The following is a 12,948-nucleotide window of genomic DNA, read 5'->3' as shown; positions in this document are numbered from 1 at the left end:
TATTTGCCTGACTTTAACCTTATTTGATGACTTATGTCTCCACATGTCAGAGGTAATGAAAGTACTGCAAGGGAAAGCTGCTCCAGTCAGCAGCGGTAGTAATGGGATTTACACAACTTTCACCGCAGCGGATCGACAAATGAAGATGGTGGAAGTTCACTGGTGGAGAACTTGAGGCGGGAGCTGTGCAGCACAGTTATTCAGTTCCAGGAATTAGACATGACATTCACAAATAGCATCTTTAGGAAATGCTAATGCATTCACTAAATAGTCTAATGAAAACTGATGCCTGCCACTATAACATGTTGCCTCTAGCCTTTTTTATTCATTCATATTTTCACCCAGAATAGCATCAGCAGCATGATTTTGTCTTGTAGTTATTTATTGGACAAAGTCAGAATCCTCTTCTCCTGGTTGCCTGAGCTGCCTTTTCAAAGTAAAACACCTGTGGTTTCTACTCAGGGGAGCAAAGTTTCCATCTCCTTCTGCAAAGACTGGGGGAGGCATGAAGTGTTATCTCTCCAGTGTTCTAAGCAGCTAAATCTTTTCCTAACAATGATAATCCCTAAGGCAAGGTGTACTCAGAAAACGCAGTCACATTTTCCTCCCCGTGGATCCAGTGATCCGCATCCTTGCCCATCCACAACACACACGCACATGAGAGCCTCGCACCTCTAACGCTATAATCTTGTTTATGATTTTTATGCGTAATAAAGCAGCGAAGCTCTAATTTATTTATAAAAGCCCTTACACTTTGTTTCTTTTCCCCACAGGTGTCATATGCGCGACCCAGCTCAGCCTCCATCCGTGACGCTAACCTCTATGTGAGCGGCCTGCCCAAGACCATGACCCAGAAGGAGCTGGAGCAGCTCTTCTCCCAGTACGGACGCATCATCACCTCCCGTATCCTTGTCGACCAGGTCACAGGTATCCATGGGGCAGCACCTCCTCTCCCTTTCACTTTAACACCGAGGCACATGAACCCATTATAAATTGATACTCTCTTGTTTATGTGGAAGTTTACAGAATTTCCCCATTGCCTCGTCATTGCCTTCTCTATTTTTAGCGAAAACAGCAACCGTTCGTGCTTTATTCTAAAAACATTTTTGTGTCACATTTCACTCGACAGTGTGACCAGATTCAGGAATACTGAAATAGCATAGCTCGATGTTTTTCATTATTTATTTCAGTCACCACTGGACAAATCAAATAAAAATCCTGTGGTTGCAGTTATGAAGTGCTGTGCAGTCAGTCTGCACCGTTCAGATAATAATGTAATTTTCAGAGGATGCTTCTCGCCATTTAAGCTGGTGTTGTCATGTTTTCCTGTGATTGGCACACCAGTGCAATGACAGCATTGATGTGACCGAAGAGAGCATTTATTAATTTGCATTTTGCGCTTCTTTATGTTCATAAAAAAATGTTGTGCAGATACCCAAAACCCTTTTGGCCGTAGAAGTCATGTAAGTAAAGAACTTGTGAAAGAGTCACAGAAATCTGAATCAATTAATCAAAATAAAATCTTGACAGAAGAATCTTTTTCTACAGCTGTTCCCAAACACGATGACATCTGTCATAACTTTTTTTTAATTCAACAAATTCAACAAAAATTCCAACTACAGGAGTTCATAAGATAATTCTTTAGTACAAGTGAAAAATGTTCTCATGCAGCTCAAATTAGTAAGAAACTGTTAATTAAAGTAATGTTAGTCATGTTATGATGTGCAAATGTGTGAAAAATATTTTGATTTCAGTCATACTTCCAGCTCTAGTGAGTAAGTGACCTTAAGAGGTAATTTTTCTGCATGTGACCCCTGCTTGGGATGCCACGGCAAAAATAGTAATTACATGAGGCATGAATTGCATAGTCTCATGCTCAGTTACACATTCCACTACATCCAGAACGCAGGAATGAATCACATCACCCCATTGTATTGCAGAAGAACCCCTCCAGCATTTCTCTTAGATCCATTTCAGGATGTGTGTGTGTGCCTACAGGCTCCAACCTGCTCCAGTGTTATTTGCAATGTGTACTGATGAAGCAGAAAGGGAGCAGCATGCTGTAAGCCACACTCATTTGCCTAAGCAGAATAAATCACTGCTGGCAGTGAAGTCCACGCCTGTCTGTATGCACTGAGCACAGGAGGAGAGGGGAAAGCAGAGGAAGTGAACACAAAGGATCGGAGAAAAGGAGAATGAGAAAGTGCAGATGAGGACGGAAGAGGCAGAAAAAAAGAGGATGAGCAGAGACGGGGAAGGAAAGGGAATGTGAAGTGAGAGGAAGCAGAGAAAACACTATGAGGATGGAAATGGAAGTTAAAGGTGGAAGAGATACACTGCCTTATCCATAAACACTTAGATGATGGGGCAAATCTCCTGCCCATCTCTTAACTAACAGACCTGTCACACCACCGTCCAGCTTAAAGCCAGGGGAGTCCCTGTAAAACACCACACGGCTGCACAGCAAGGCGACATATGCTTAGTAACAGCACTGTGTTTTTGATTTTTAGATTTTATCCTCAGGACACATGCCGTCGTTAAAACAACTCTCAGTGCATTCGCTGGAGGCTAGGTTCACAAGAGGCTAAATTAATCATTGTACTCATTCGTCTAGCACAGGATCAGTTTAAAAGTTGACCGCTTAGCATGTTCAAATGTAATGCTGCAACAGTCAAAAAAGAAAATACAGCCTCTTTAACATCTAAGGTTTTACATATCAGGACCTTGCAGTCATTAGCAGTACCTAAAATAAGATAAATACAACCTCAGATTAACAATAAAATATAGGATATTACATTTAGTCATCCATTTAGTTAACAAAGACTAGATGCAATAGCAGAGTGAAAAACTAAGTGCACACTTAGAGTGTAAGTAACAGACAGGTGCTGCTAATCAGATGCACTTGATTAATCTATCATCAGCAAGTGTGAGCACCTCTACAAAAGTAGCAGTTTTGGCAGTTTGCTGGTCTGGAGAAGGATGCCAAGAAGGAAACACATTAGCAATGATCTTAGAGAAGCGATTGTTGCTGACCATCTGCAAAGGGTTGTTAGAGCATTTCAAAACCCAAAGTCAAACCAGCCAAAATTCATCATTACAAAGTGAGAAAGATTATTCATAAGTGGAAAACATTCAAGACAGTTGCCGATCTGTTCGGGTGTGGATGTTCCAGCAAATTCACACCAAGGTCAGGGCATGCAATGCTCTGCAAAAACCCAAGAGCCACATCTCAGACTTTAAAGACCTCAGTTAGCATGTTAAATGTTCAATGTTCATGGCAGTGAAATTTGAAAAGACTGAACAAGTATTGGCTGTTTGTAGTTGTTGCCGGGAGAAAGCATCTCCCCTGTAAAGACTGGAACAATGTGCTTCAGACAGACAAGACCAACATGGAGATGTTTGGCTATAATAATTAGCTCAAAGGGGGGATGATTTGGGCTTGTTTTGCAGTCGCTGAACGTGTGTGTATTCCTCTGTATACAAAGTATTCTAGAGTCAAATGTGAGGCCATCTGTCCAACAGCTAAAGCTCAGCCCAAATTGAGTTATGCAACAGGGCAGTGGTCCCCAAAACAAAAGCAAATCTGCACCAGAAAAAAGAATCAAGGTGTGCCATTGGCACTGTGATGCACTATCACAGCGCCACTGGTAGGTCTCACCTAGTGAGACCTGCACTAGGTCTCAGCCTGATTGAAATGCTGTGGTTTTTGTTCACCTGAGGTTGTATTTACCTAAGTCTCTAAGTCCTGATGAGAACTCGATGTTTTATTATGTCCTGTAAAACCTTAGAAGTAAGAAAGTTTGTTCTTTTTTTCCCTGTTTGTACAGTACAGTAGTTTGAGGAATATCCCATTTCTCTCTCCTGCACACAGTCCCTTTTTCACACATTGGATGAAAAAATCTAATTAGACACCAGACTGAATCTTTTTTTAATGATGCCTGGAAAACTGGCTGTTGCGTTTGACAGAAGGCGACGCTGACATCGAAGAGAATATCAGAGCTAATCGGACAATTTAAGGCAAACAAGCTATGCTTATCCGCATCGTGTACAAGATGAATATAGTACAGTAAATGAAGACTGGGAAAACAATCCTCACATGCACTCGTGTGAAAGGTATATTGGTCAGCACACTCAGCGCACACAGAGAGCAGGAGGTGGGTTTTTTTAGTCTGTGAACACCCTCACTTACAATAATTGCTATCCTAACTACTGCCCTGGCCACCTGCCTCACAATTGAAATAGACACGTACTATATATGCACACACAGACACAAAGATTATGTGTGAGAGAGATGTTCTTCAAGGTGGCCCCAGAGGGTTAAGGATCAGCAGGAGAAATGTTAATGATTAATTAGATGTTAGAGTTGCTGGTGATTAAAAACATGGAGGACTTTAGAAGGGCCCTGAGACTAGTATGCTGGCAACATTGACTCATCTTTTTCTTCTCTCTGTTACTGTACAGGCATACGCATACACCCACCCACACACTCACTGCCATTAAGAGAGAAATGGGCTGCAAATTAAAACTCTCCTGTGACTGCCAAAATGTAAGTACAGAACAAGAAAGAGGAGAGACTCAGAAAGGCAGCGAAGGAGCGAGAGGGATACAGATTTGTGCTTGGTGTCAGACTGCTTTTTGGTTCAATGAGTGGATCGCTGTCCTGTTAGCCAGCCGCAGGATGTCCTCATGTCGGTTGTGTCACGGTGACACCTCAAAAAAAGTCCTCAAAACTTTAGTCTTCCTGGGTTTAGGGGCATATTACTAGAGCGTCGTTACAGCGCAGCGCCTTGAAGTCTCGGTGCAGGTCGACAGTGAATCATCAGCGTTTCCATATTTATTGAATTAGTGACCTAATCGGTATCTAAAATTCAATTCGCTCAGTGATTCACTCTTTCTGCTAAACCGGGGACGGATTTGAAATACACCCTTACCCTGCCGATGTAAACTGCATAGGCTTTATACAGGAGCCATCACAGACATGCTGCATAGAGCTGCTGAAGTAACGAATGTTCTCCAGTGACCATCGGCAGATGGGCTGATGATCTCCAGCTCCTGCTCAGCTAAATTGGGAACATGAAGTCTGTTCTGTAAATGACCCTCCTCATCAACAGGATGCACCCTGCAGTCACTCTTCTGTTCTTGAAGACAAGAAGGAACTTTAAAATCATCACTGTTAGCATCATTCATGGAGGCAGCTGAAGCAAAATTCACCAAAACTGGCAAATTGCCCCAAAGACTCAGGGCGCGAACGCGATATTGACTCGACAAGGGTATCTCTCCATCTCTCCCTCGCCATCCCCCTTCCTCTGTCTATCGATTTCTTCTGAATGGATAAGCATATTGTCTCTTCATCAGCGCGCATAGCGCCAGATTCCCCCTCCCGCCTTTCTGTCTAACCTTCGGGGAAGGCGTTCAGGCCGTGATTTTATGTTCTGACAGCTGATTTGAGCTAGCCTCAAACTGAAACACATGCAATATCGGAGACCTCTTCGGATCAATAGCTGGCTATTCCTAGGTCTTCATCTCGTATGCACACAGAGGTCAATGCTTACCCGATCAATGACTGCAAATACAATTGATCCGGAGGCACAGCTTTTACAAATGACAGCCCTAATGTGAAACTAAATTGCTGCTCATTGTGTGTAAGGACCGACTGTAAAAAGGCTGATGCCACATTTCCTTTCGTGTGGGATGGAAGGAGGTAATGGAGAAAAGATTCCCATGGTAACAAGTAGCAAGCGTTAATTCTGTCGTATGACTCGTGATGGGGATTGCCTGTGATAGTAATAGGTGCATCTTGCACGCACAATGAAATTATGTGTAATATTTAGTGAAAGATGTATGATAGGCAGAAAAAAGGAGCATTAAACTGAGAATGTATAAAAGCTTTTTTTCGACAGGCAGCATCACAAAAATGCAATGCTAGAGTTGAAATTAGGTTTACGGAGGTATTAAAAGTCTGACCACGTTCAGTGTGCATAATGCTGCACAGAACAGGACCTGTTTAGCCAAAATTATAATTTAATCAGAGCTATTTTAGTTTTACCTGAAACACCCTTTTTGCCGGTGCCTTTGAAAAGGCAGCCAGAAAGAGTGCAGTTGTTGCCCCCTGTAATGTGGCATTTTTAGATCAGAAAAAGAGAGAAAAAACAACAACAAGAGAAACAAGAAAGATTTAATTTTTATTGTCTCACAATTTGTGATCAGACAGCCTCAACCGTTTTGAAAATGCGCTCCCAGAAGGTCATAACCGAACGTTTTTATGTTTTCAGATGCATAGACGTGATGCGTGGAATTACTCTGCAGCAGCCTGGAGTTGGTTGCTCGTGATATAAACACAGTACTCGCAGTGCATATGTTTAAAACGCTTTAGCGCAGCCCATTTCTATTTAGAAGCTGCAGACTGAACACATAATATATTTCCCCTGCTGCCATTAGATCGCTGTAAGCATTTAGTCAACTGGAGAAAAGCTTTTAGAGCTGTTGTCGATGTAGGGAGTGATAAAAGCCATCAAGTAACCTAGAGTACAAACTTGCTTTTCACTGGCGTCATCTCTGCAGTTAGATTGAACTTGTAATTTTGGTCTTGATTTAAATGTAAATATTAATTTGTGGTCTTCAGCGTTATTCTGTAGTTTGTAGTTACAGCCTAAACTTCAGCTTATGCTCTTACTTGTCATCTCAACATTGGGTAAATCTTCCTTTATTGTTTTGCTTGTCTTTCCAGTCAGTGCCTCATTTGCGAGGAGGACGACTGTTTACTGTTTAGTTCCCATTTTTTATTCATTCTTCTCATACCTGCACTATATTTACTTGTGCATTACAACAATACCTTTTTTTCCTCAAAGGAACTGCCCTTTCTCTGCACAGTTAGTATGTTCTCTCCTCTACTGACTTGAATAATGAATGTTCCTCTACAGACTGACACCACACTGATTCCCTGTTCTCTGTCTGTCCAGTAGCAGAGAACAGAACGGTCAAGGTGATATGAGCAGAGAGCTGCTTCCTGTAGATGGGATGACTGCAGCCTTGACTCACGCTATCATCTCACATCTCTCTGCCTCGAGTTTGTTTTTCCTGTAATCTTTCGAGTGCGTTCCATCTCTGTGATAGTCGACACACACGCACGCAAAACCACATATAGATATGCACATCAATACATGCGTACGCACACACCAGACAGATGGTTGGAGCTCTGCTCTGACAGAGGCCAAAGCACAGGGCACCTCCACTCTTCAAAGTCTCTGAGCCTCTCTTCTCACTGCTTTTTTAAATGCCATCTGTACCCAGGCAAACTAATGCTACTTAAAACAAGGACATTGCATTTTTTTCCTGCTTCTAATTAGAAGCCAGTAGGAAGTTTCTTTCTGTCTCTGCCATATTAAAAATCTCTTGGAAAGGCAAGTCTAATCATTTGATACTCTTGGCACACAGTTGTACGTCAAATAAAAATAAAAGGAAGGGAGATGGGAAAACAGAGCACCGGAAAACAACAAGATTTTGCGTATGCATGCGAGCACTGGTGCATGCATCTGCCAGAGTGGGCCCGCTTACAAGAATACATTGTGCTAGATGGATGTGTGTGAGAGACAGAGAGCTAGAGAAAGACAGAGAAATTCTGTATGTGTGTGTGTGTGTGTGTTTCATTATCCAGCAGCCAGGTTTCTCACCTCACTTTTTTCTGGTCCCTCGGAGGAGCAGTCATTTCTCTCTGTCAGTCAGTCAGTGTTTGGGGAAATGATAGTGGGTTTTAGAGAAAGAGCGGCTTTGTTTGGGAAGGAGCAAGCAAGAATAGCACTGTTTCCTTTCATCATCATCCTTTTACTGTCACCTCCTAACATTCTCCTCTATTACCTTTTCTCCTTTTGTCCTTTCCTTCTTTACTTCTCATCCCCCCCTCTTTCCCTTTCTCCTTTTCATTCCGGTCTTGCCCATCCCCACCCCAAGCGCTCGCTTCTCATCCCCCATCCTCACTCCTTCTGTTTCCCCCTCCCCAGACTGAGGCAGCGTGTTATTAGTAAGGCAGCCAATGTGCCTGTCGGTGTGTGTTAGAGAGAGATAAGCACAGGTAGAGAGAGTTACATAAGCCTCTGTTGATTACTGTGGAGGAGAGGGAGAGCAAAAAAAGAGAGTAAGAGGTGAGAAAGAGCGAGAAAGACCGATTGGTGTACCTTAGTAAGTACATTGTGCTCTAATGTTGCCTGTATGGCTGGCTGGTGGGTGATAAGTAGGCCTAGGCTTCTGGGGCTGGTTGAAAGGACAGTCATTAGGTTGGACTTCGTAGACTGGCAGCTTGCTTCATAGATTGCAAGTTTGTTTTTGTTACTCTGTTTAACCGGAGACAAATAAACCTTTCTCAAGGTTTATTACATTAATATGGCATGACAGAGTGGTAAAAACAGAACAGGTGCATGGATTTAAGAAGCTGTTTTTATCTTTCTTAAAAATACCTGCATTGTTTTTCAAGGCTCGTTATATTTTACCAGTTTTCACCAAGGAGCAAAACCGGGAAAGAAGCAATGCTTCTTATCTGTAGCTTGTTCGCCAGTATTCTCTATAAAAGTTAACATTTTAACGATCCGCGCTGTTTGAGTGGATCGTCTTTCTTTCCTATCATAAACACGGGCATCGTAGTTTATTTTGACCAAATCCTAAATACACCGTACTGCTGCAGTAAGTACTAACTAGCTTTCCAGCATGTATTAATCCGTTGCTGGATATAATCCCCAACAATTACAATCTTTTAGTCCTCGCTGAGTAACACTTTCTAAAAACTGCAGAGCTCTGCTGTTTTAGGAAAATGCTCAGTGCTTTATTATATATTTGTGACGCAAACCCTGGAAGAAATGGGCTTGGGGCTCTGTGTCACAGTCGGGGTGGGAAGGTTGAACGCTACGAGAGACTTTGGGTATTTTTAATTAAATTTTCTGAAATAAGGAAATCAGAGAATGTAATCCTTATCATTTCACAAGGCGGTGGAGATCTAACAGATGTTGAAGTGAAGGCTGTCTCACTGCTACAGTAATTGGATTCAGAACACATTTCACATATATATTTGACACCCCAATGGGATGTCGGGTGAACTTCGTGACACTGCCGTACATTCACTATTAGACGCACTGAGGAATTATGAGAACTCTAAATTTTAAGGCTTGTCAATAATGTTGCTGTGACTGTGGCGAAACCCATTCATTCTGTTTCATTACATGATCTGTGAGCATTCTTGACTGAACAGAGCCAACAGACACAAACAGGCACAAGTACAGCATGTGCACACATTTTGCTCGGTAAAATTATGGGTGATGAGGTTTCCTGCCAACTGACCTTTCTCACCTACTTACAATGCTACTGTGCAACCTCAAGGACAAGAGTAGCTGGTGCATACTTAAAACAAACAACAGAATACACACACACACAAATCTTTTCTCTGTCTCGCTCTCATATGAACACTGCGCGTTTGGTCACGCTCCATCGAAAATGGTCATGGATACCTCCGGTCCTCTTTCCGCACTTCATTCTTAATAGCACCTCTTCAAGTCATAACATAAGTATGTGCGTGCACACGTGAATGGGTGTTTGTGTGTTTGTGTCGGGCCTTCATCTGTATGCCAAGCGTTTGTCTGGAGGCCCTCCAGCAAGAACCGGCTTAGAAGGAGCTCAAGGCCAAACAAGTGTGAGGATTAAAGGACGAATAGAGTCCTCTCTTCTGCTCTCATCTCAGTGGAGGAAGTGAATGAGCAGTGCTCTCGTCTTTCTTAACTACCGCTGAGGTGCCCTTGAGCAAGGCTCTCGGAGTTGCCAAGTGCCTTATAGAAAAGTCGGGTTATTGCAGTTATCAGAGTAAACTAAGGCATTGGGGACATTTAAATGCCCAGCGTCCATTAGCAAAAAACTGTTATTTACTATACCTCAGAAACAAACGCACTGTTCCCCACTTTTCACACAACATATGCATAAAAACAACTGTAATATGCAAAGAAAGCTGTAGGAACAGCAGAGGCTGTTGTTTACACTATGTACATCCCATTAGGATTGCTCGTTCTACTGCTTCTATCAAGCTAATTAAAATATGCAGGTACAGAGTTGGCACAAAAGGAAATAAGGGAAGAGAATTTGTGAAAGGCTGTCTGGGGAGAGGGAGGTAGAAAGGTTAAAAAAATGAGAATTAAAAAAAGCATTTTTATGAAGTAAGAGTTAATGAGTTCAACCACCAGACATAAGGAAAATGTTGCGGTTCAAATCTGAGCCTCGCAGTGCTTTTTGTTCAGTAAAGACTCTGAGGTAAGAGGTTTCTTTGTGTATAAGTTCCAAAGTCAGAAAGTTGTTGCTTATATAGTTTTTTTTTTTTTAACTTTTCAGAAAAAAGTAAACAAATTATGTTAGACTACAGAGAGCAAATTAGTTTTGAAAATTATTTTTATATTGCCATTCTTTCACAAGTCATGTTTCTGCTGCTGCAAGAGGACACTGATCACCACAGTTTGCAGTAATTGAGCTCCTTTTGTTGTGGTGACAGTTAAGAAAATACTTCCAGCACGGTATTTGAAAGAGGTAAGAAAATTGCAGAGAATATGCAAATCAGTTACCTGAAGAAAAATAAAAACAGAGAGAGAGAGAGGGAAAAGCACAATGCTGTAAATTCAGAGTACAGTCACATTTATGTATCGGTTTAAATGTTTAAACTGGATTTCACCTTATTAGAAGACAGGTAATATTTAATGAACGGTTTGCTTCCGTAGAGCGTTTTTATCTTTCTGCTTGACTGGAAAGTAAATAACCTTCTGGTGCTCGTCTTTGGAGAAAAGAAAAGAACAAAAGGAGTGAGATGGTCAAGGTGCTTAACAGAATGAGAATTCAGGGGAGCGAGTACCATGAGACGAGCCAACAGGAAGTAGCGTGCTGGCATGAACAAAATGTGGAATAACAATAAGGAGTGCCTTTTAAGTGTGTGAGAGAGACTGCACACAATGATGCTCATACACAACATTCCCCTCTTCCTTACTTCCTCTCTTTTATTCAGCCTCAGTCACATAGACATGCCTGTGTGCACACAGTATTATGTAAATAGTCTCTTCGGCAGAGTGCTGCTGTCACTGCGCGAGCATCCTCTGGGCCATGCAGGCAGCCTCATTAAAACAAGGCACAGCATCCGTTAATAGATACACATATGTACACATATACGCATGTACATGTACACGTATAGAGATGCACACTTATTAATACGCACAATGCACCAGTAAAGGACCCACCGGGGGAGCTTCCCTAAATGTTCCTCTCAGGTGGCAGTCAAAAATATCGCCACGGAAACAGCTCAAATGTCACGGAGAACGATGCATGAGGAGGGCGTGCAGGGGTGACTGTGACTGGAATGAGCGTAAGAAAAGACTTGACTTTGTGGCTTTAAACACACTCTGGGTCAGTGCCACAGTGTGTAGCTGGTGTGTATGTGTGGGTATGCCTGTATTTGTGTTACTGTTAGAGCACAAATCCATTTGCATTAAAAATACTTTACAATTTATTACTTTTTTGTCTCTTTTACACTGTGAAGCATGATGTCATTGTTTATTTGTGCGGGATCTTTAAATAGGAGTGCTTATCACGTGCAAAAGTAAGAGTGCTACTCAGAAAACAGCACACACATCTTTTAAACATATAGACAGTAAACCTTCTGTCTGATACCTGTAAAGTAAAAGAGGCCCCTGTTTGTTTCTGATCTGCTGGCCCCGCAGGTGGCTCCAGAGGTGTTGGCTTCATCCGCTTTGATAAGAGGATAGAGGCTGAGGAGGCCATCAAGGGCCTGAATGGCCAGAAGCCATCGGGCGCTGCCGAGCCTATAACGGTCAAATTCGCCAACAACCCCAGCCAGAAGACCAGCCAAGCTCTTCTGTCACAACTCTACCAGTCCCCTAATCGCCGATACCCTGGCCCCCTTCACCACCAGGCTCAGAGGTTCAGGTGAGTACAGGGGCAGGAGGACGACAGAGGAGAAGGTGGGGAGGGGAAGGTTTTAGGCAGTTTAGACACAATCGTTACTTATATCTCTATAGGTGATGTATATAATGCAGAGTTTCCAAACCTTTGGCGCTGACCCAGTATTAAATGTTTACTATAAATTTGATGAGCCCAGGAAATTTCCAGTTGAAGTGGAGTGGCTGGTCCACTGTTCAGTAATTTTGAAAGCAGCCTTGCAGACAGTAGGTTGTCCTTGAACAGCCAGTAGGAGCAGCCTGATTTTTTTTGTCAAAGACGTGGCGTGATGAGCCATTTCGGGTGCGCCTGGTTCTGAAAGTAAAAGTCTTTCTCAGACCATTTCCCAGTCTCATTTAATTAACATGATCATGTTACATGAGTCACTGTTGGAGCACTATTAAGGACGGACGCAAGATGCTCCCAAGTACAAAAGAGAAACAGCTGCATTATAAAATACCTTTTTAATGAAAATCCAAAAGGATCCAAATGTGTCCACATAAGAACACAAGTTTGATGTTATCTACAATCTTGTATGAACTCAAATTAATTCACTTTCAGTTAAATTTCAGGTAAATTTTTGAAACAACTGGAAGCCTGAGACAGCGGGCTCTCTGCTATAAAGCGATGAAAAGCACAATTCTTAGAAAGAAAGCTAATTTAAAGTGATAGCTATAACATAATAGCGTTGTGATATTGTTGCAGTCTTTCTTTTAGTGACTGAAACATACTTCCTAGAACCAGTGGCACCTCCTCCTTCCAGGCTCTTTTTCAGAGATATTTTAAAGTAGCAAATTGAAAACAAAGTGTAGACATAATATAATCAACAATGTGATTGGGCCATCTGCTCACAAGGTTGGGAATCTCAAGTTGAATGTCATCTGCTTATGTAGAAATTAAGGAAAACAAGTAAAGTATTTACTAGAAAGCTTCACAAACAGCCGTGCTTTGTGTATCGCATAATCTGAAACTGAAATATAT

The 12,948-nt window shown here is 42.1% G+C and overlaps 1 protein-coding gene across 12 annotated transcripts in view; it reads left to right on the top strand.

Moving 5' to 3' along the window:
* Window positions 1-12,948, top strand: part of elavl4 (ELAV like neuron-specific RNA binding protein 4) — a 78,841-nt gene that overhangs the window by 53,045 nt on the left and 12,848 nt on the right. For 10 of the 12 annotated variants that reach the window (XM_019351388.2, XM_025902954.1, XM_025902952.1 and 7 more), the window contains 2 exons: window positions 774-927; window positions 11,721-11,955. In XM_019351388.2, coding sequence (XP_019206933.1) covers window positions 774-927; window positions 11,721-11,955 — 389 coding nt within the window. The remainder of the gene's footprint in view (window positions 1-773; window positions 928-11,720; window positions 11,956-12,948) is intronic. The other 2 variants (XM_025902953.1, XM_025902951.1) reach the window with 1 other exon arrangement.

The sequence above is a fragment of the Oreochromis niloticus genome, linkage group LG23 (genome assembly GCF_001858045.2).
Source record: "Oreochromis niloticus isolate F11D_XX linkage group LG23, O_niloticus_UMD_NMBU, whole genome shotgun sequence".
NCBI classification, from domain to species: Eukaryota; Metazoa; Chordata; class Actinopteri; order Cichliformes; family Cichlidae; genus Oreochromis; species Oreochromis niloticus.
The sequence above is the reverse complement of the archived record's forward strand: the minus strand, read 5'-3'. Positions and strand labels throughout refer to the sequence as shown.